The 23,009-nt window shown below is 44.4% G+C and overlaps 1 protein-coding gene across 3 annotated transcripts in view; it reads left to right on the top strand.

Annotated features, from left to right (window-relative positions):
- NADK2 (NAD kinase 2, mitochondrial) overlaps nt 1-23,009 on the top strand; it is a 690,519-nt gene that overhangs the window by 140,183 nt on the left and 527,327 nt on the right. For all 3 annotated transcript variants that reach the window (XM_085631046.1, XM_085631045.1, XM_085631044.1), the window contains exon 2: nt 21,199-21,287. In XM_085631046.1, the coding sequence (XP_085487172.1) occupies nt 21,199-21,287 (89 nt within the window). The remainder of the gene's footprint in view (nt 1-21,198; nt 21,288-23,009) is intronic.

Here is a 23,009-nt window from a genome sequence, read left to right as displayed (position 1 = left end):
GTGAGCATAACGACTCCGGCAGAAAAGTGTTTAATCAAAGTACTTCCGGAGAGGTGCACTTGACACAGTCTTTGGGTGTGTTTTGAAATAGAAAAAAGAAACAAATGCGCCAGGTTGGCCCCGGCTGCTTAGTGGAGCTGCAGAAGCCCGAGCAGCGTCCAGCGAACAACAGCTGCACCCAGGAGAGGTGGAAGGCACCACGATATGGACAGCACTTAACTCTCAGTAGGGGCCGCTGTACTTTCACCCGTGGCATGGCGAGGGGGACTCTGGGGGAGGAGGGGGGAAAGGAGGCGCCGGAGATTTGTTTCTCAATTGAAGACATGAAAACAGGTAATTGTGCAGTAAGGCAGCCTGGTTCAGTCCTGCTCTGGCTGGTGAGATAACGGAGCCATCGTGCGTAGTGATCACAGACCGGTTCCCTCAGTGGCTGCCTCCGCTAGCGTCTCCGGTGGGAGTGGACCCACGCGCCTCCAGCAGCGCCTGCGATGCGCTTCTTTCCAGATTAATAACAGAAGTGGAAGTGATTGGGTGCTGCAGAAATGTGACGGGCGTGGGAGCGGGGAAGGGAAGTGCCGGCAGATGTCTTGGGTGCAGCCGAGGCTCTTTGGGTGTGGGAACGCCGACAAGTGGGGAGGTACGGGCTGGCTGCCTGCCTGCCCGGAGGCGAGTTCAAAAAAGAGGGTCTTGCGCGGTTGTGGGCATGTCCGAAACAACAAATTTAACCTGTGCGGTCCCCGCATGCCTACATTTCGTTCAGTTTAATCTGTGGCAGATGTCTGATACAAGTAACATCATACCCACAACCAGGCAGGACTGTTGGCTTTGTCAGTGGTTGTTAGTTGCATAAGATAAATAAGCCGCAACTATGGCTTGTTGTATATAATATTGAAAAAGCTTCCACTTAAAGCCCTGGTGACACCACGACAATGTTGCTGCTACTAAGTTTCAAAAAGAGAAGGGAAATCCAGAGAGAAAATTACTCTTTAAAGGATTTCCCTTCTCTTACAACGCTCATCTGGCATGACGTCATGCCGTAACTTCGACACTAGTCAGAAGTGAGCAGTGTGAGCACACCCACATCCATGTGCCTGCTGTCACTACAGTCCAGGAAAAAAAACGGACCGTCTCTGCCAGGGCACAAAACAGAGCCCGATAGAGACCCGTTTTGAGGCCCCCTTAAAAAAAACTGCCTGTGCTTAGACCTGGTGAGACCCGGCCCACTTGAAGCCCTGTTCATAGGGAATCTAAGGGGCTGGGATCTGGGGCAGTGTTTGCTCAAGATCACAGTTTGATCAAGAGGAGCGAAGCCCTTGCTTTCACAGTCGAGAGTTGCGATAGTTGTCGGAGCGCTGTGGTGAGTGTTTGGTTCCGTCCGTGTGTTCTGCAGGTGCAATGTTGGGTGGCTTGATTTTAGAAACTGCTGAACAGGGTGACTCCAAAAAAAAAAAAAAAGGAAGAGGGGGGCTAACCAAATTATGCAGTATATTAGTGACATCCTGGTGCGTGACAACTCAGGTGGCATCACAACCCATGACCTCACAGGATGTGATAACACAAGAAGTGACATCAGATCTTAAGACCTCACACGTATATTTTGCAGGTCTATCATGAGTACATTTGAGCGCATTACATTATTTGACAAATGAAATTTTGCAATGAAGTTGTGCCATAAAAGTGACATACCCCCAGCGCAAAATGTGGGCCTCTATTTGTACTTTTGTTTTTTAAAACTCTGCTAGAAAGAAACTGGCAACCAGGAGAAACGTTGCAGTATATCTGTTCTGTTTCATTGGTTTAAAAGTCTGCATTTTAAGATAGATTATGGGGCTAAGGCACCTGCTGCATAGATCTTTGTATGCTCAGTAAATCGCAAGGAATAATAATAATGGTAAGAATTTGTAGGTTTGTGTACTTCCTGTAGAGATCTGTTTTTTGCCTAGTTCCAGTTTTGAATCAAAGTAGCACAGAAGGTTAATATGTCTCCTGTAAAGCACGTAATGTGACACGCTGATGATAGAATTCTATTTTATGTAGCTGGGTAAGTAGGTCACTACTTTTAACACCAAGATCCTTTTTTACGTGCAGTCCATAAATTGTAATCGTTCTAATACAGTATAGTGAGCTATGAAAGACGTGGCTCCTACTCCCTGTAACCCTTACCGTCTTATGTTATATATCCTGTAAATTAATTTACACACGTAATGATTTACTGTTAATGTAGAACGTTTGTGTGTGATGTAAAGCCCTTAATGTAAAATTCAGTTTCCGTTTAACGGGAGATGGCGTAGATATTTTTTAATTGTTGACAAAACCTGCTTTTATGTTCCAAAGTTATTGCTACGGTAACAAGTAGTAGAAAACACGTATTGCGCACATGATTTTAAGTGCGCCACTTATTGAGGACATGCCCGGTTTCCGAGCCTGTGAAATGGCTACTTTTTAAAATGTCTGTTTTTTTTTTCAAGCGTGGGCTATTGTGTAAAGCTCGATTTGAAACCAAACTACCTTTTCCTTAGAATAGTCCAGAGTCAAAATGTGCAGTTAGGGACTGGGAAGCGTGTCATCTGTGCCCAAACTGCATTACAGTGGTGCTATATATTTGCAGAAGATTTAAAAAAGATAAAAATCAAAGGGACCAAATCTACTAGCGTTTGTTCTTTTGGTTCTGTTTGCGCGGTGTGGGGAGGGAAATCACTGTTTATTAAGCAGTCATTCGAAGACCGGCACTATTGATATTTTTTGTGCGTCTGAACAGTAGAGAATTCAGAAGAGGTATATTGGATTGCATAATGCCTAACATAAGCAAGCATTGGCATAGCCAATTGGTCTTACTCTTGGGACCTTATAAGTCTTTAGTTATGCAGCACATTGTTCTTGGTGCAACATCACTGTTGCATGGCTAAACACTTATAAGGTCCCAAAGGCGAGACCTATTGGCTATGCCAATGCTTGTTATTTATTTAGATTGCTGGATGCAGTGTCGAATCCCTCTGTCCTTCCTGGAAGAGGTGTGGCGCCGCGGCCAGGGCGACTGACTCCGGAATCTGGGATCACGGTTTGATCCCCGGCGCCGGCAGCAGATTAGCCCAGCACCATGTGACTCTGGGCGATAGCTTGCTTAATCTTCCCTACGGCCCCCAGCGCCTAGAGACCCTTACAAGGTATGAATGTATGGAATAACAAATTCAAAGGAATGAGGGGAGTTGCATAAAAACACTGTTAACACAATACATCATGTAATGAAATTAGGGAATAGTTTGACATTTATTGGAAAACTCCTGATTGTACATAATAGAAGTGATGAGGTTTAATGCAGATAGATATCTATTCAGAAGTATTCTAGTGGCAAATGAAAAATAATAGTGCATGAGTTTTTTAGCATGTAAAGAAGTAAACTTTTGATATTTTAGTGATAAATGTAGTAAACAGCAAACCATAGTTTAAATAGAAAATACCAATTTGTATATACGTTTATTTTCACACAGGATCTTTAATAATGAGGACACGAGGTAGAGAAAACCTTATGAAATTATATGTCTTGAAAAAGCTGGGAGAATTTTGAGTTAAACCATCGAAACGTGTCGACGCTTCTTGGATGACATAATCTCTAAGGGAATATGGTCGTGCTATCTTTCGAGTAAAAGTTGAACCAGACCTGATCCTCACTGATTTAGATGATATGTCTTTATAAAAGACTAATTTAGGAGTCTGGAATTGTGTTTTCTCTTGTACATGTGATTGTTTTTTATGTCTGTGTAATGATACAGTATATGTTGTAGAGATTTTATGGAATGTTTTAATGTAAAATTCTCCTTTTTTCTATTGGATCAATTGTATGGTCTTTGAATGTGATTTTATTAAAGAAACACTGTGTACTATTGTAGTAGACGTGTAAGATATTTAAAAAAATTGCTTGTGATATTTTGTTTTGTGAATGCTATATTAGCTTTGTATGGGGCTATAGTGTGTATGTATATTCTCCAGGTGCATTCTAAAGGGAATCTGCTTATAACTTGCAGGGCATAGAGACATTGTTGTAAGATTATCTTCCCTATTGTAATCCTGCCCATAAAAGACGGGGGTAGGTTCTTCTAGAATCTGCTTGAACCCTTCCGATATCAAGTTCCAAATATGCCGGAGATGTGTGGGCCATTTGAACCCCCAGATAGTGAGCCCTCTAAGTCACCGAGGAAAACCCCCCCTCAGGAAATTCATCATCTGGTGTTCCCACTAGTCTCCCCAAGGGAATCAACTTAGATTTATTCTGATTAATTTGGAGACCCGAGATGTCCCCAGATGTCTGAAAAACCTTAAGCAGGAGAGGTGCAGAATAAACAGGTTGCTGAAGATACACTGAAGTGTCATCAGCATAAATGGAGACCACATGATTGGTCCGCCCCTGAGATATACCACATAATCGCAACATGCAGCTCAGGGTCTCTGCTAACAGCTCCATAGTGATCGCGAACAAAAGCAGTGACAAAGGGCACCTCTGTACAGCCTAAATTTGCCTGAGACCATTCCTCTGGAATGTATCATAGCAGAAGGAGCCGAATTGAACAAGCGGACCCATCAGATGAATCCAGAACCCAACCCGATATGATGGAGCAGTCGCCATATACAAGACCAGCTTACAGAATCAAAAGCTTCCTCTGCATCTTGCAGCGCAAGAGCACAGCCATTCTTTAATAGCGTGAGCATGCCAGACGTGCCAGTCATCGTAAATTGTGAGCGGTACTGTGCTTTGGAATAAAATCAAATTGATACGCATGTGAGAAACACAAGCTTTTATTTTTCATTGGGTGGTCTCTTTTACACTTCAGATCCATAATGAATACCTGCCTCTGCAGGAATCAACTCACAGAAAATGTGAGCCAAGATCACCTATAAGAAGGCAGTAAACAAAATGCCATTAGGAAAGCCAGTGTTAATTACTTCTATGCTCAGATTGAAAATTCATCTAACTCATCTAAAAACTGTTCAACCTGGTGAACAAATCTGTTCCTCCTGCATCAGAATCTCGGTGCAGCATGCTTGCCAACTTTTTCCTGGAGTAAATATTCTCCTCACACTTGAAGGGGATAATGGGAACGAGACTGGAAATTCTAATATCTTTAAAATCAGGTTTTACTATTCATTAAAGGTTGGAAAGGTTTGAAACGCTTTGACCACCAATAAAAAGGCCATCGGCTGATGCCTCACAATGTGAAAAACTACTGCCCCAATTCTGATCTTCCAGGACCCAGTAAAATCTTGGAAAGTTTCGGAATAAACATCTTTCACTGTTTCTGGAGACAAATGGAGTCTTGTATCCTCATCAGACTGGATTTAGACTAGGTAGCAGCACAAAATGCCTTGCTTGTAGCTTTGTAGGAATTCAATGCGATTCTGGATCAAATGGGCCCGCAGCCCTGAGCCTACTAGATCTAAGTGTGACCTTTGACACCGTCTAGCACCCAATACTGGTCAAGAGGCTGAAAGTAGAAGGTATGCCCAGAGCAGCACTAAAATGTCTCGCCTCCGTCCTCCAAAATAGAATCTTCCAAGTGTGTGAAGAAGCTGTTGGACGCTTATTCCCTAAAATGTGGTGTGCCACCGGGCTCTTCACTAAGCCTGACTTTGTTCAATCTGTACGTTTTCCTGTTGGCAGAGATCAGAAAATAAAATGGTTTCTCCTCAATATCCTATGCTGATGACACACACATTATCACCCTCTATCCTCAAACTGAAATGAAGTCCACCTACCTCAATACCTGCCTTAAACATGTAGTAGAAGGGATGGGCACAAGTAGCCTTAAATTAAACGGAGAAAAGGCGGAAGTGATGATGTTGGGAAACCGCCCCACCAGGTGGATGGAGGTGAACTGGCCAAACTTTCTTGCCAGCCAACCCACCCATTAATCTGTGGTAAAGAGTTTTAACTTTTGGCTGAACAAGCTGTCAATGGCAACTCAAGCTAAGAAATTGGCAGCAACTTGTTTCAGCCTTCTCAGGACTCTGAGAAAGCTATTGAGATAGCTGCCTGAATCCTCTCGCTGAGTGGCGGTACAAGCCCTGGTGATCTCGCTACCTAACAGTGGGAACGCCCTATACTTGGAGTTCCGAGTCTGTCATTAAAAGACTCCAGGATATACAAAATGTCACAGCCCGAATTCTGATGAAAATTCCTATCCATCAATCTGCAACTGCGGCTCTGGCAACCTTGCACTTGCTTCCAGCACTTAAAGAATGCACTTTAAGGCACTCCACCTTGCTCATTGAGCTATGTATAAAAAAAGGACCAAGGCTGATCCAAAAATTAGAAACACCCTACGACCCTACAAGAACGTTGCACTCCACCAACTGTTCATAGTTCCCAGGATAAAGAAAACAAGCATTGGCATAGCCAATAAGTCTTTGGGTCCGTATAAGTGGTTAGTCATGCTGCACATTATCCTGGGTGCTCTGCCGCTCTGCAGAAATAGCGGTTGGAGGGGGGCGGGAGCATCGTGAACACGGCTGGAAGGGGGGCAGGAGCAAAGTAGAAAACAAAGTACAGCGGGAGGGGGCGGGAGCAAAGGAAATGCAGACACCGGGAGGGGCGCGGGAGCATGAGCATGAAAAAAAGGTATATTCCGAATGACACTTCTACTTGCGTCCAAAAAATGCCTCTCTGCGGCATGTATAAAAGAGTAAAAACCGAGCAGCCCTCTGACAGCAGTCAGAGCAGGCACAGATCTGTGCTCAGCTAAAGCCTCCCTTATCTGGGTGGGTGTGCACCGGAAATCCTTGACTAGGAGGCAGCAGTGACTGTGGCAGAGGACATCCTGCTGTGTGATGCGCCCCTAGAGCAGGGGTGGGAGAGTAAACACTGCGGGAGACCGGAGCAATGGGGAGTGTGCACAGGAGTAACAGAAGAGAAGGAAATACAATTTAAACAAGCGCGGGCGCGAAATCCTGAGTGCATAAATAAAAATTAAAAATGTGAAACCGGGCATGTGCCTGCTTTGCAGTTTGTATCCAGAGTTTCCCAAAGGCCAGCACTTTGTTTCAGTTTATGCGTCCAGCACACTGCTCTCCCTGGCTTAGGTTCGCAGTTGCAAGCGTGAGTTGACGCAAGCTGTTTTTTTTCCTCCTTAAAATTGTGGAATCTTCCCGCCCCAGCTAACTCTTGAAGAATGTGCCGTGCCTTGGCGGGGCTCAGACATGTTTTGATTCCTCGGTGCACCTGAGGACACCTGCTCTGATTCTTGTTTGGGACAGCCCTGTGAGTCATGGCTATGAGCATCCAGTCCTAAGGACCCTTAGTAGACCTCCACAACACGCACGTGTGCAGAGGGGGTCTCGCTATCTCTTCTGTGGGGGTGACCGATTCAGGTGAAAGTTTCCAGCCTAAACAGGATCTGTTCGTGCCAAGGAACAGGTTTTAGGAATGAGGTAGATCATTCTTCTTAGATTTCAGGGATTCCAGTGGGTTGAACACTAGTAATTCACAGAATGACGTCAGGCAGCCATTGTGTACAAAAATGCATGAGAAATAGTCCTAGGCTCCTATAATAGATATCCTGTTAGGTGATGTATACAAATAACTCAGCCTTTGGTCTTATATGCATTTCACCAGTGGGCCCTGACGTCCTATACGACTACAATTGTTAATTTAAATTGTTTTGTGAAACGCTGACATGCTACTGAACTTTTTTGCAGCGTAATATAGAGCCTATTTTATTCTCATTTGTTTTTATAAATCTCTTGCGTAAACCTAGCCTAGAGGAATAAATGAGTGCTGTATTAAAAGATTTTGTTTGCAACAGGACCATTCTCAATATAAGTAAGATGTTCATTGAAGAGTGTGGGGTCTGAATTCGATCACTTTAATGAAACAAGCCCGTGAGTGGTGCACGCGCTGCATGGAATTTAAGGAATGCAGCTTGGACACTGAATGCCGCTGCTCGCTCCCGAGACCCATAGGCCATGGGAGTGAATGTTCACAGGAAAGGCGGGACATAGCCCGCCTTTGGCCATTTGCGTGCTTTCACTTTTTTAAAAGCGACACGCAAAGGCCAATGGAATGTGTGGGAGGAGTCTGACCCACACGGAGAAGTCTCTTGGAAGTCTGGAGGGCTTCCAAGAGGCCCTCTCCTAGAGCAGCGCATGCGTGCTGCGCTAGGCGAGACCTAAAAAGGAGGGACGTAGTCGTTACTTCGCATGCCTTGTCCTGTAGCTCTGGAATGCTCTCCCACTACAAATAAGGAAAGCTAAGACTGAACTAAAATTTAGTACCGGTGTTAAAAACGATACTTTTTAGCTAAATGTTTGGGCAAGACATGGGACTTGACTGCTGTCTTAGTGTTGGGAGGCCTTTCTGGGTAACAATGCGCTTTTGAAATCCTGTGAATAGTGTAGGAAGCTGGCTCTGTACATACTGTACCAAAGTAAGTTATAGTGTGCACAGTCCATTGGATCCATAAAGTCTTTTCAGAGGCCAAAGTATATATTACTAATGCTTTTTTGTAGTTGTGAGGGCTAGCAGTTGGGCTTATCAGAGGGCAATGATTACACACACTTGATGACTGAATCTGAGACCGATGGTTTGTAAGAATCTTACTTTTTAGTATATTTATGTTATAGAACTAAAGATACTTAGTTGCAGTAAAATACGTTTTGCAATATCACGGTTTTTCAATGTAAAAAGTGGGCACTGCATTTTTCAATCTGTTACGTATTATCCTATGGGATGGGAAGCAAAAAAGGGTATGCAGTTCCTAGCAGGTAACGGAATGAGGTTGGCTAAGTTAAAGGCAGTGCTCACTATAAGGTGGGAGAAAAAAAAACGGGGGGAGGGGGGGCAATTCCTCCTGGCGGAGTTAGGACCCTCGCTATCCTAGCCAGCTAGGTGTCCTGCTTAATCATAGGGCTTGCTCCTCTTCAGGTCGGCGCTGCAATACCCGACATGCACCCTATGTGGGGCTCTTTGGCGGAGATATTTTATTCCTATTATTTGGTGCAGTGCGTGTGAGGGACCGAAGGGGTGTAGATGTGTGGAATGTGGGTCACTAGACCGTGTGCAGGTTAAAACAGGAATAGAAGTCCAATCAGGACAAATTTAATGAAAATGGCTTCTATCCAGATTAAAAAAGATGTGGCACACTTCTGTTGTGATGCTACAGGATATTGCTCTCCGTGAAAGAGGTTGACCTGTTTCTTGCCACTGCGTCTAATAGACTGCAATTCTTCAAGACCTAAAATTATTGATCTATCTACACTACTTGTGGTAGTCTCATAAAGTCACAGTGATAGACCACAAGAAGCACCCTAAATGTGGTACCTGAAAATCTGGTTAGCCAACCTGGTAAAAACAAAACACAATTGTTAAAAGAGAGGACGCCATTCAATTCATAGTAAGTGTCCCGTGCGTAATTCGCCGAACACAGTGTACACGATGACGTGGTGGTGGAACAATCAAAGTGTTTAAAAGCATGCATCACGCAGTTGTGTAATGCTCGTGCATTGAGTGGAAAACAAAATGAGTTCAAAACAAAGGGTCTGAAAAGGTACCCGTATTAATGTGGTAGCTGGACAGAGGGAGGACTCCTCCTTGTAGGGTCAATGGCTCATACTATCAGTTCCAGGCATGTACAGACACCTTGTGATGTAGTGTCCTAGGAAAGGTAAGGGTCAAAAGGGGTGAAAACGTTACACAGAAAGGTGGACAGCGCCAGGTCAAGTGGTGCAACCACCTGAATAAATGGCAGCCGATTCACAAAGCCGCTTGCCACAAGGTGCTAAATTGCGAGTCATACGCGGGGGACACCATGGAACCCCATCCGCCTGCCGAAAATGTGTCACATGCCCAAGGGACGCAACATGCCAACGCCTAAGGGAGTTCAGCCCTTTGCAACAGGAACAGGAACTCTCCAAAATAATTTAATGAGAGTATGCAGAATTAGGCAGGGACAGTTTAGTGAAAAAGCGTTAAAACCACAACTCGTGGGTAGTTTCGAGAAGGACGCCTACCGCTTCTAAAAAGTGGGACAATAATAAAAAAACACAATATTAAAGAGAACAGATCTCAATCCAGAGGTAAATCTCCTTCACAGGAGCCCTCTGAAAGGAGGTATAACCTTAGGAATAGGGATAACATTAGGAAACCTGACGGGTATTGGGATACTAATACACGTTCCTCTCATTCCTTTCAGTGTTCATCGAAAAGCTCAGCGGGAAGGACGGTCAGACAGACAAGAAGAGACCAGCAGAATGTTCAAGACTATATACTTCCAAAAAAGATGATGAAGCCAAACCAAAACCACAGTTCAAAAAGAAGGTTACAGGTCTAAAGATCAAACATGCCCAGAATTCTGAGGACTCGACTACTGAATGGGAGTGCGGCAGAAGTAACTTTCGCTCGCCAGACCCCCACAGGGGTATAAGAACAGCCCGGGGTCGTTTTCAGCCAGAGTAACTGAATTACTTCAGAACCTGGATAAAGAGGCATTGTCCTATGTGGATGATCTTTATCTAACGGACGATGACTTGGAGGAACACTTGAACAGGGTGAATACCATAATTTTGGGATTAGCCTCCGAGGGTTACAAATTCAACTTTAAAAAAATCAAAGATTGGCCATCTTAATGTCCTATTTCTAAGCTATGAGTTTTCAAGTGAAGGAAAAAGCCTGGCAGCTAACTTTTTAGAAAAGTGTGCGCTGCTCCAACCTCCAAAATCAGTAAAAAACTTACAATCTATACTAGGATTCCTTAATTTTGGTAGAACATACATTTTGGTTTACGCAGAGAGAGTAAAACCTTTCTACGATTTAATAAAACCTGATTTCTCATTTAGACATTGGACACAGGAACACACAGATGCACTTTGTTCCTTACAAGCTGACATGATAGCTTCAAAACACTTACAAACACGCGTATACGTACGCAACCTGGTGATCCGAATAGTTGCGGGTCAATCAGGGTACACCTATCTAACGTATAGTTAAGGTGAAACAGTACTAATAGCATGTAAATCTCACTTGTATACAAATGCTGAAATGCATTTCGCATCTACAGAAAACATTTTAACAGCAGCACAGAATGTAGTCGGAGAAAGAGGCCTGGCTCAAGGGAAACGTATAATAGTCCTGACCCCGGTTTCAGCTTGAAGCTGCGACAAAGGCAAGCGTTCCCAACGCTAAAGCCTTGCATCCAAGATGGATACAATGGGCTAGTTCTCTCAGTGCAACAGATGTAGAATACAGGTACAACCCAAATTTAAAAACACGAGCGTTTCTGCAATACGAACAAAAATATCCTCTACCAAATGAGAATTCCTCTAGATCAGTATAAATAATTTTTTTATGGTGATGGTTCTGCGCAACCGGCCATAGGGAGTAAACCGCAATACAGCGCCGCGTGTGCCATCGTTAAAGGACGGATGCAAGATGGAAAACTTCATCCAAATTGCACAAAAACAGTCTCTTGGAGACTGCGCAGCGTGCTGGCAGAACTAAAAGCACTAATACTGGCATTGGTAAATACGGATCGAGAATTCCCCACGCTAATCGTGTGCAATTCTTTTTACTGTGTACAGTCATACAATGAATATCTAAAACACTGGGGACAGAATGGGTTTAAAGATGCAAAAGGTTGCACAATTAAGCACAACACGCTTTGGGAACAGGTAGTGGAGTTGAAAAACGAACTACCAAGGGCTCATGTGATACACACATTGAGTCATCAACGTGATGGCGTTCACGTTGAATGGAATTCATTGGCAAACAAGGCCACGAAAGGGGGCTGTATGCACTGCTTCCGTAGCTGCAATCACTCGTTCAAAATCGAGAATAGACGGTGAAATAATGGTTGCAATTATTGCTACACGCAATAACTTGGCAGTACCGAAAATTTTCCACTCAAGTACTCCTACAAGTTAGATGCAAACAATGTTCCATTTGCTCAGATTCCTGGAGTGGAGGATAGAGTAATACCAAATATGGATCGGAGGTTATGATTAATCCTAGCAGCACATGAGGGTATATAAGGTCTGCACACGCAGGAGTTTCTGCTATTGTTTCTTTATTGAAACAACACTACTGGTGGCCAGAACTAAGAAGGCAGACTAAAGAATATGTCTTGAAATGTGAAATCTGTCAGGCTCCTTACAATCTGATGTGGCTTGCAAGTATATCATGGTTGGAGTGGATTCCTGCTCTAGGTTCCTATGGGTGTGGCCCCAGCGCTCGGCTGATGCTCGAAGTGTTATAAAAGATTTGAAGTCTTTATATGGACATACGCAATCGGCACACTTCATCCTGAACGTGGCCCTGCGTTTAGCTCTAGGGCTTACAAGGAAGCTATGGGAAGTCTGGGTGTAGCATTAAGGTTCTCCTCTCCGTACCATCCCAGGGAAATTCGGTTGTGGAGAGGAAAAAAACGGGACTTATAGCAATCTTTAACAGCTAGAGTATTAGGCTCTGGTGGAAATTGGGTAAAACATCTGTATGGAGTACAAAGGGCGTTGAATAATCAGCCAAGAAGCTCTTTAGGGGGGGGTCACTTCTTATGAGCTTCTATTTGGGACGAGAATGTGGGTACCTGATCTTGATTGTGAAGGCACCGTGGCGGATAAAAAACGTTTGACATCCATAAACGTTTGGCTGTTTTACAGGACCTGAATGAAACCAGGGAACAACAGAGTAATGTCAATATAAAGAAGTACGCCACTGGGGATGTAAAAAGTGTCACGGCAAGACCTGTCTGGATCCCTAAAATCTGGGATCTTGTCAAAGAGATAATAGCAGACAAAAAAATAATTTGGGCCATCATACAGAGAGCCTGTACCTGTCCTGGCAGTTGAAGGAACAAGAACTGTACTTCTGCCACCTCTTGGTGGTAAAAAGGAGAAAATATTTGTCTCAATTGACCTAATCAAACCACACTATGTAGCTGATACTAAATAGTAGGCTGCTTGGACTCCGGAGTAACCGACACCCTCTTCTCGCAACTATACAAGAAGTTCAAACCGAAAGACTCATCACGTTTGGAGGGTCACCTATAGGGAATGAAGGACTAAGCAACAATGTAATTGAACTCGTTCCTCTTGAAACTGAAGTTCAAAATGAGAACTCCACTGAAAGACAAATTGCAATTCTACCAAACACTGATATCTACGTCAACATGCCCCAACTAGCAGCTACAGTTTCAACAAAACCTGCGTAACTGCCGAAAATTGATCGAACTGCATCTGGCTGTTTCTTTGACTTTGACACCTTATCATTAGATCTAAGTGAACCTGAAACGATGCCAGCCCAAAAAACTAAGCAAACACTAGGAGATGATGGATGGAGTGCTATAACTTTTCAAACACTCACCCCCCCAGTCACAGATCTGGGTTGAATTCATCATCATTCTTCAGCTCACTTTGCCACCCCAGTTCAGAGACCGCTATATGCAAATCTGTCTTGACCCTGTCCCTCATGGGAGCAGTCCAGCCCGAACTGCCAAGCTATGTCTTCCCTGGACCGGAAACAAGCATACTAGGACCGGTTTCGGGCTCACAGCCCTCTTCAGCCAGGCTAGCTTAATTCCAGTGGCAAAGTGAGCAAGCGACCCATTGGGGCGCAAGGTCAAGACTGATTTGCATATGGCTGGGTCCAAACTGGATTGGCATGGTGAGCAAAAATAGGCCAAGATCTCTGTACTGGAGTGAATTTAAGACATTGTTCTGCATTCTGTCCATCAATTTTTCTTTTTGCATTTGTCACCCCAAGTGGGACGGATATGCCCAGACGTGGGTTCCGTGCTCTCCATGCCACTGGAGTCAAGCTATCCTGGCTGATGAGGGCTGAAAGCCCGAAACCGGTCCCCAGGATGCTTGTTTCCAGTCCAGGGAGGACCTGGCCTGGCAGTTCGGGCTGGACTGTTCCCATTGGGGTGCAGGGTCAAGACTGATTTGCATATGGCTGGGTCCAAACTGGAATGGCATGGTGAGCAAAAAAAACTATGGATTTAAGCCCAGATCTCTGTACTGGGGCGAATGTGTGCCTTTGTTCTGCATTTTGTCCATCAATTGTTGTTTTTGCACTAGCCCAAAAAACTAGTCTACAGCGATTTTAAAGATTTTTCTGAACTTTCTTAAAAAGACTTACCTGGTATCACCTTGGTTGATACTCTGGGTATCTACAGGAATACTTTTCTTGCTTTTCTGGATAGGCCTTGCAATTGTTTTTAGTGTAATTATTAATGGAACTTACCTTAGAGAAAGCTCTGCGGCACAAAAAGTGAATGTGATCCTCAAACCGCACCTATCATCACATCGTGAAAGAAACCTGTCATCAGTGAACATTACAGCACTTCCTATACCTGATGGTATAGTATGGTACAAGGTTGATTTCGATATATTTGGCCTGACTGAACTTTTAAAAATGCCACATTTATTGAAAACATTGAGAGTAATCATTACCTCAAGTAAATTTTCCGACGATTGGGATTATGAAACTGTAAATAATATGTTGTCTGATTTGGAGAAATCTGCTGCTTTTTCTAATAATGAAATGTTAGAAGACACATCAGACTTTGAAAAAATGTATTGCTATCAACATTATGGGCATCACTTTCTGCATAAATCTGCTAACCTTTGGAATGTTTTCACATATTAACATGTCTGGTACGACAAGCATTGTCCACCTATTTAAGAACGTAGGTTCTGGACTGTTGAGCACCTTTCAGACGGTCCTCTGAGTTATTCCAAACTTTTTACACTCCGTATTGGGAAGCATTTTTGGAGGACTGCTGCTGATCCTGTTTCTAATAGCAGCTATCCTGATTGTCGTGTTTTTGCTATGCAATGGACGTCCCAAGGAGATGGAAACCGTGCTCCTGGAGAGAAAATACCGTGATGGCATGGTATAACTTCTAGGCACATCTCGCCTAAGGGAACTAAGTGCTCCTTGGTTCTTGTCATTTAGACCAGCATGGATGAACTGCATCTTACCTGTCCTCCGATGCCTGTTTTGCTGAGAAGAATGCGTGTTGAATCTCTGTTTGACACTCCCATCATGTGTGGGACCGGACGTTGATGCTTTACTGGACCCAATACCGGCCCGTGTTTTGCAGTGTCCCCAGGGTATTCCCATGTTGATGGCAGCATTTCTAGAGCCACCACAGGTAGTATATGTTCCTGTTGGTATGGACACCGGCTCCTCCTCTGACACCCAGACCTTGGATGGTTGACAGGTTGCACAAGCTGCCCCAGCACCTACTGTGAACAGTACAGAAAATCATCTGTGCTCAATACACATAATGTGTGAGGTGTTACAGGGACTGCCAACTGCGGAAGCAAGCAACGAGAATGTTGCATCTGCCAGCCAGGACACATAAACATTTTACTCATTTGGCCCATTGTGTGCTGGGAAGAAATTCGGCTTTTGGAAACAAAACAGAAAACCAACTCTATATCAAAATTAACATTCATTTTACGCATGTATGACTTTCAAACTGCTTTGTAGTAGTTTGAACTATACCTACGGACATATTCGAGCAATAGCCTCTCTATCAATTTCTAATACTTTCTTTTTTAACAATTGTTTTTTAGTTTTTTTTTTTTATAGAAAAACGTTTTAAAAAGAATTTTTGTAACACAAACAAACTAATGTTTTGTATAGTTGCGTACACATACCTAGAACACCTAGTAGTACATGTAGAATTTAATACTTTGTCTTCTATTCGGAAGAGGAGTGGGTGTTATATTCCATTTAGGTACTTTAATGTAGGCCTTGGTAAACTCGTTACCCTTCACCTATATTCTATCCCTACATTACACTTGTCACGGTTTACGAGGGATGACCTTTTACCTAGATATTACACTGCATTCAGAATGCTGGCTTTCCATAGTTCCAAATCCCATACATTATGCAAGATGGTTCTTGGAAGCAAAGTAGGACTGCCAACTCCTGTCTAAAATCTATATAGTTCTTGCCCGACGTCCTCCTTAGGCCGACAGTCATACAGCAAGGTAGGACCCCTGGAGAGACCTATGGGTATATATACATCCCATCTTGCTAAGATGTATGTAGAGGAGACCAAGACTTCCCGTCCGAAACACTGACCAGAGACGCCGAGGTTCCTGCATGCAAACACTTCAGCTCGCAGTGGTCTAACATCCTTCGTGGGGTGTCCAGCTCGAGACCAGGACGGAGTCTCACTTAAGGTAATAGGGTTGACTAGATCCTAGAGGGATTCTTGGCTTAACACCTACACCCATGCCAGGTACACTTGGGTACATCTAGTTAGGGAGGCATCGTAGGAGTATGCACCTTTTTATTATCATATGTTTTATATACTTGAATGTATTCATGATTTTAGTAGATGGTAGAACTATACCATCCTTTTACTTTCATAGTTGTTAATCATTTCTATCCTATACTGTCTAATGGTTGTTGCAGCACATCTGTTCTACACCAGAATAACAACAAATAAATGATTATTGAAAACGCCAGCTTGTTTTATTCGGTGTATCTCTCCGAGACCAACTAAGTAAGCACGAGTGACTGAGCAAAAGGTAGTATATTGTTTCCACGGTCCTGAGGGATCAGGGTTGTCCTGTTCTCAGGTTGCCAGAATCTATTCTCTCCTTGTGAGCTAGTTGATACAGACAGGCTAACATACCCGGTGGTGGTGCACGGAATCAGTCTGCAACCAGTCCCACAGTTTGTTATCCAAACATGTAGATTCTGTATATATCATATAGGAACTAAACGACAGAACAAGCCCTAGGATGAAACAGGACACCTAGCTGGCTGGGTGTGTGAGGGCCCTTATTCCACCAGGAGGAATTCGCCCCACCCCCCCTTTTTTTTTCCTCCCACCTTTTAGTGAGCACTGCCGATCACTTAGCCATCCTCATTCCTTTACCTGCTAGGAACTGCATACCCTTTTCTGCTTGTTTACAATTGGGCATGTATGCTGGACCTATATAAAAGCCCTAAGTCCCCCCTTCTTGGTTATATCCTATTGGAGGAAACGCAATCAGCAGTATGCAGGTAAGTAAATGATTTGCCTTATTGAGATTTTGAATGAAGAATCAGTACCAAGCAACGTTCAGGGAAGTGACCTTACTGCACCACTAGCGGCACTGGAGTGGCCGGGTGCAGAGGTCAAACTCGAGATCTGGTGCCACTGTTATCCAATGCAGTAAGGGGCAATCGAAGTGATACTACTAAGTTAAGTAGAACTGCTTTGGTAACCCAATCTCTGGGGGGGGGTTAAGGGAAGCACAGGGGGGAGGGCCACAAGGCAGCACCAAACTTACACCCTCGGTGGCACTGGGGAGGCCAGGTGCAGAGTGCCAACACAGCGTCTGGCGCCCAGTGCAAACAAATGGAAAATCTTGAAGTCTGAAAAAGGCTGCATGCTTAGGCCAAAAGCCTGGAAGATGGAAACCTACAACTGCAGAGGTAAGTTGGGGGTGTGCTGGAGTGTCAGAACACAAGTCAGTAGATCTCCCCAAGGCCCACAGGCTCTGGCTGCAGGGGTATTCTTTGGTGTCAGAAATCAGCTTACAAGTGCAGATGAGGGTGGGAGGAGGGGTCATTGTGCCAAGGCTGCAAGTGTCGACGTGGAGCCTGGCAGGGTTCATCCCACGAGGGACACTTGCCATGGATCGCTGAGGAACCTCTTCTGGACCGGTGGTCCACATGGACTCGGGCCGTGGGTGTCCGGTGCAGAAGTGGTCAGTTTTGTGATTCCACAGGCAGACTGCTTTGTCTTAAAGTTGGTTTTCTTCTGGTCATGTCCACTATCCACAGGAGATTAGCAGTCTTTTTAGAAGGCAGGCAGTCTTCCCAGGGTTTTGGAGATCGCTGTGCGGTGGGACGAGTTGCTCTTCTTTAGCAGGGTCTTTGAGGGCTGCAGACCAGCCAGTAGGCCTGGGGCCAAGTCAGTAGGTGTCTTTGGCTCTTCTTTGTCCTCTTCTTCGTAGGTCATCGGTAATCTGAGGGTGAAGGTTCAGGGGTGCCCCTAAGTTCTCAATTCAGGGACGTTACAGGGATTAGAAGGCTGTAGCCAACAGGCTACTTACCATAAGGGTGCCTACACCCTTCGTATGTCTGCTCCCTCTGCGGAGGGGCATACCCCTAGCCCTATTGGCTAGTCTCCTCTAAAACCATATGGAGGATTTTGAAAGGAGGGAGGCGCTACTTGAGCTCTGAGTACCTCAGGGGTGGCCCTGGTTGAGAGGGGGCACACCTCCTGCTGACTTTGCTGTCAAAAGCGGGGTTTGGTTGGGGGTACATGGCATCTCCATTAGCTGGAGCGGCGCCGATCAGCATATCAAAGGACTGGAAGCTTGTGAGGCTTACCGCTTTTTAATGCTGTTCCTGCTTCGGGATAGGTGTGAAGTGCCTCCACCCATAGCAGGCTTTGTTTCTGACCCACAAGAGCACAATGCTCCCACCTCAGGGGATCAGAAACATGTCTAGAGGTGACAGGCTGTTGCAGAACAGTCAGGCAGACACTATTAGATTGGTGTTTTCAGGGGGCACCTTTGCGGTGCCCTCTGAGCGCATTTATTAGTGAATCCAACACTGGCATCGGTGTGGTCTCATTAATCTGAGATGTTTGGTATCAAACATCTTAGAATTGGGTGAAGCCATCATGGAGCTGTGGTACTCTAATTGACGAGCTCCCAGCCCATTTACTCCGACATTATAAGTGGACAGTGAAGCCATACTAAGAATGGACTTAGACACTATAGGGGCATAGCTGTTATACAATTATGCCTTCATGTGAGGTATAGTGACACTCTGCCTTAACGCTGTAAGGCATGCTGTAGGGGTGACTTACCTATACCTCTTGCCGTGCTGGTAGGCTTGGCATACTGGGGTGTGTGCATGGTAGACTCCACTTTTATCTGCATCAAAATATGCAGTGGCAGTGTGCATGTGTTTGGTGAGAGGTCTGTTAGGGTGGCATAATACATGCTGCAACCCTTAGAGACCCTCTGGTCACAAGGCCCTTGGTACCACTGGTACCTTTTACATGGGACTTGTATGTGTGCCAATTTTGATAACAAAGGTATGGTTTTGGGAAAGCACGCAGGCGCCTGGGAACCTTTTAGTAGGAACCCAGTGCACATTCAATGAGAGATGCATCAGAGTAAGGCAAAAAGGGGAGCGGGGTGAGTAATGAGGTCAGAAGGGGGTACTTTCCTACAAATGGGAAATAGGTTTATCTGCCGTTTTTAGGTCTCGCGCATAGCGTTGCAGTGCGAGACCTCATGTAGGGAGTTCTGAAAGCTGACCACCCAGTCGTGCCTGTCGTTTTGCTTTCACCGTCTGCCATTGGCTTTAAAATGTTTATTTTTTTTAAATAAGGCCCACAATTGGGCAAAGGCGGGCGCATGTCCTGCCTTTGCTCCGCCCATTCCCATCGGTGTCTATTACGCGCAGCAGCGCGCATTCGCTTCACTGCCGCGCTCCCTCGCCCCTGCTCCTCTGTGGCGCACCACTGGTTTCAATCCCGTGCTTGTTTTTTTGGCAGGCTTTGTACATGCATTTTTTTTTTATTTTGTAACAATGTTTATTGTACATTTCGTATGTTTATATGCTGTTGCGTACGCTGAAATAATGTGGGACATCCAAATGTCGCACATCGCGAAAAGTTCCAAAATAAACCCGCACCGAACAAATGATAAGCCGGGCTTCATCTTTTAACATTCCAGCCGCTCCCCCTGCTGTTGTTGGGCCAGTGTGCAACAGTGATTGTTTAGTTTTGCGGGGTGAATCCTTGTATACCTCTTTAAATGCACTTAAAGAGGGGAGAGAAATAGCTAATGGAGCTTGTGAATACAGTACTGTATTGCCCGTAAAAGACTTCCTCTCAATTTCCTTCTCAAGCACAAACTGCCTGCGAGCCAATCTCAGCATGTGTGCTGCTGCTACCACCTTTCCCCCGGAGGGGAATCCTTGCTGCTGCCCTGCGGCCTTTCCCTAGCTCTTGCACGGCGCTCATCCAGCGCTCCGCATCGGCCTGGATGAAGGGGAAAGATGAGGCCCCGCTGCTTCAAGGCAGGAATACATTGTCTTGTATCCGTAAATAAAACTGCAGTGGCTAGTCAGCCGTCTCTCTGCCATTCTTCCGCTCTCTTGCATGCATCCCAGAGCTCAGGCCGCCACGACCTACCCAGTGCTGAATAACCATTTTTGTGTGATCCAAAACTAGTTTAGAATTTTGCTTCCGAACTCTCATGACAATCCGATTGTGGGTAAGCTAGCATGGTTTTTCAGAATTGGCAATAAAATCACCACAGACCAGCAGTTACTCCAGATTGTGAAATAACAGTTGTCCCTTACCTTTTGTAATAACCCCACCACCACTGTCCCGCTGCCACTCCATACAAAAATCTTAGTGACAGAGGTGAATTTACAATTCAATAGGTCCCGCATTACTGAAAGTTTGAGCTATTGGCTTTGCAAATAATAATGCAACAACAATAGCTCAAACTTTCAAATGCTTGTTCTTTGTAGTATCCAATTGAAAGTCATCTGCTCCTTCTAGCACTACACTGTTAGTAAGTTAATGAATGAAGAACTTTTATTGAGCATGACGTGACCCTGATGGGATATCCTAGTGCCAAAAATGTGTTTCATTGCTGATTTGGATCAAAACTAAAATTGCCTGCTTCTCACTATAACTTATTTCATAATTTTAAATCTCCCATTGAGGTTCTTCGCTTTAGAATACAGTGCAAACTGGGTCATGGTGCTTTTAGGTCTCGCCTGACTCAGCGCATGCGCTGGTCTGGCGAGACTTATTGAGAGGGCTCCAAAAAGTGCTACCAGGCCAGCCTAGAGCTACAGTGCATGGGCGCGCGCGCTGTGCTTTACCGCGATTACTTTCACGGCCGCTTTGATGTTTGATCATGATCGCGATTGCGATCACTTTCACGGCCGCTTTGCATAGCCAATAAGTCTCGCTTTTGGGACCTTATAAGTATTTAGTTATGCAACTGTTGCATGGCTAAACACTTATAAGGTCCCAAAGGCGAGACCTATTGGCTATACCAATGCTTGTTTTGTATGACTTTCAGCCATACTGAACAGTTGTGCTGCTAATCCTCATTGCTAAAAGACATTACCAATAGCTCTTGGATTGCTTGTTGATCTAGTTAGTGCCTCTTAGTGTTTATAGCCACAGATAAATTAATTATTTATATGCTTGTATTTCACAGCTTGCATTGAAAGGATCTAATTACAATGGTTTGTTGGAGCGGCATCATATTCATACAAAAAATGTGCAGCATATTATTGAAAGTTTACGGTAAGAGTGCGTTTGTTATATTTTACCATTTGACTGTTGTTTGCACGAAAGATTTGAATATTGTCAATCTGGGCGGGGAACCCATAGCCCTGTTGAACTGTACTTTTTGAATAAACAGATTCTTGATTAATGTGAATGAACATTATTGCTTTGTAGTGAGTAAAAAGTTAAAACATTCGACGATAAAGAGTCTGTGCATGTAGAAGATGCCTGCATAATGTTTGGTTTTGATTTTTGATGACGTGTGTACTGCAGTATGTTTTATGAAATTCTTTCATAATACCTATAACGAGCTGTGTGGTACGTAACCGGATGCCTAATAGAATCAATAGCTAAAATACTGGGCTATGAACTTTTATGATTTAGGCTCCTTCTGGTTTCAATTTTTGAGGGCAGCGTGGACGAATATTTCTTTCTCCAAGGGTTCTATCTTTCCTTGTGATTAATAAGGACATTTTTATTCACGTTCTCTTTGGTTTTAAAATATATTTTTGTTTTATTATGTCATGATAAACCGCAATACATGGAGCAAACCCGCACCCAAAACAGTTGTATAAAATCAGAGGAGACGGGAGTATGGAAACATCCGTTTGCACATGTCAAGCACATAGCACCAAGGAGTAGCATCAAGAAGGATGAAGTGCATTGGGGGTGATTTCGCAGACCTGCAGTATGGCTGCCTTCTAAAGGGGCTCGCCAGGCCAAAATATCCTAGGATATCGCCATCCTTAATCCTAATCTGCCACCGCAAAGCAGTGTAGTATATTTCTACATACAGCCCGCTTCACTTGAATAGAGTTCACGCCGGCAAAACGTACTCTACAAAATGCCTCCATTTCATATGCCATGCTGTACTTAGCCAAGCTCAAGATAACACACAAAGGGCAATCCCATTTCTTCACCGAGGCCAAAGCAGCCCTAAAGTACACCAAACCGATCTGTGCCAAAAAATCACCTCTTTGCTTATCTCAGCAAACTGAATCTGAACAGAAACTGAGCGAGAATGACTGATCTGTTTATCCGGGATTAGTGAGCTACATCATTCAGTGTTTTATACTATTTACATTTTATAATAACCCTGGTTGATTTAACTGCTAAAGTCAGAGACTGCTCATTTCCTCTTACTCCACTCTAACACCATTCTCACATTTGGCGGATTCCATGCACACGGACACAGCCTGGCCACCCTGTCACCAGACAGGTCTAAGCCGGCGTCCCAAGCCCCACAGGGAGATCTCCCATGTGTTTTTGCTTTCTTGTTGATTGGGGGATGTAGGGGGCTGGGGGGCACATGTCACAACCTAATTGGGAGGTTGGTGTGGGGGGGGGGGTTAGGATGTTCACAGTATTTTCAGACCGTTGTTAACTACACAGTATATGCATATGGTAGAGTACAGCTGGTCTTCTTTCACAGTTATTTTAGTTTCCGACGTAAAGTCCAAAGTTAGTCTAGGAACGTCATCTGACCTTTTTTTCTTTTTCGTCTTCAATGTGCACCTTTCCTACACAAGTAACATACTACGGAACGTACCTGCTGTATCATGACAAACTAAATTCCTCACATGGAACTTAAGAGGGCTTAATGATTTTAGGAAATCCAAGATTAATGCACTCGTACTTAATCAGGGCTGGACTGTTTCCATGAGGTACAGGGTCAAGACTGATCCGCATATGGTCAGGTCTAAACTGGGGTGGCATGGTGAGCAAAAGAATGATGGATTG

The sequence above is a fragment of the Triturus cristatus genome, chromosome 2_1 (assembly GCF_964204655.1).
Source record: "Triturus cristatus chromosome 2_1, aTriCri1.1, whole genome shotgun sequence".
Classification (NCBI taxonomy): Eukaryota; Metazoa; Chordata; class Amphibia; order Caudata; family Salamandridae; genus Triturus; species Triturus cristatus.
This window is presented reverse-complemented; position numbering and strand designations above follow the sequence as displayed.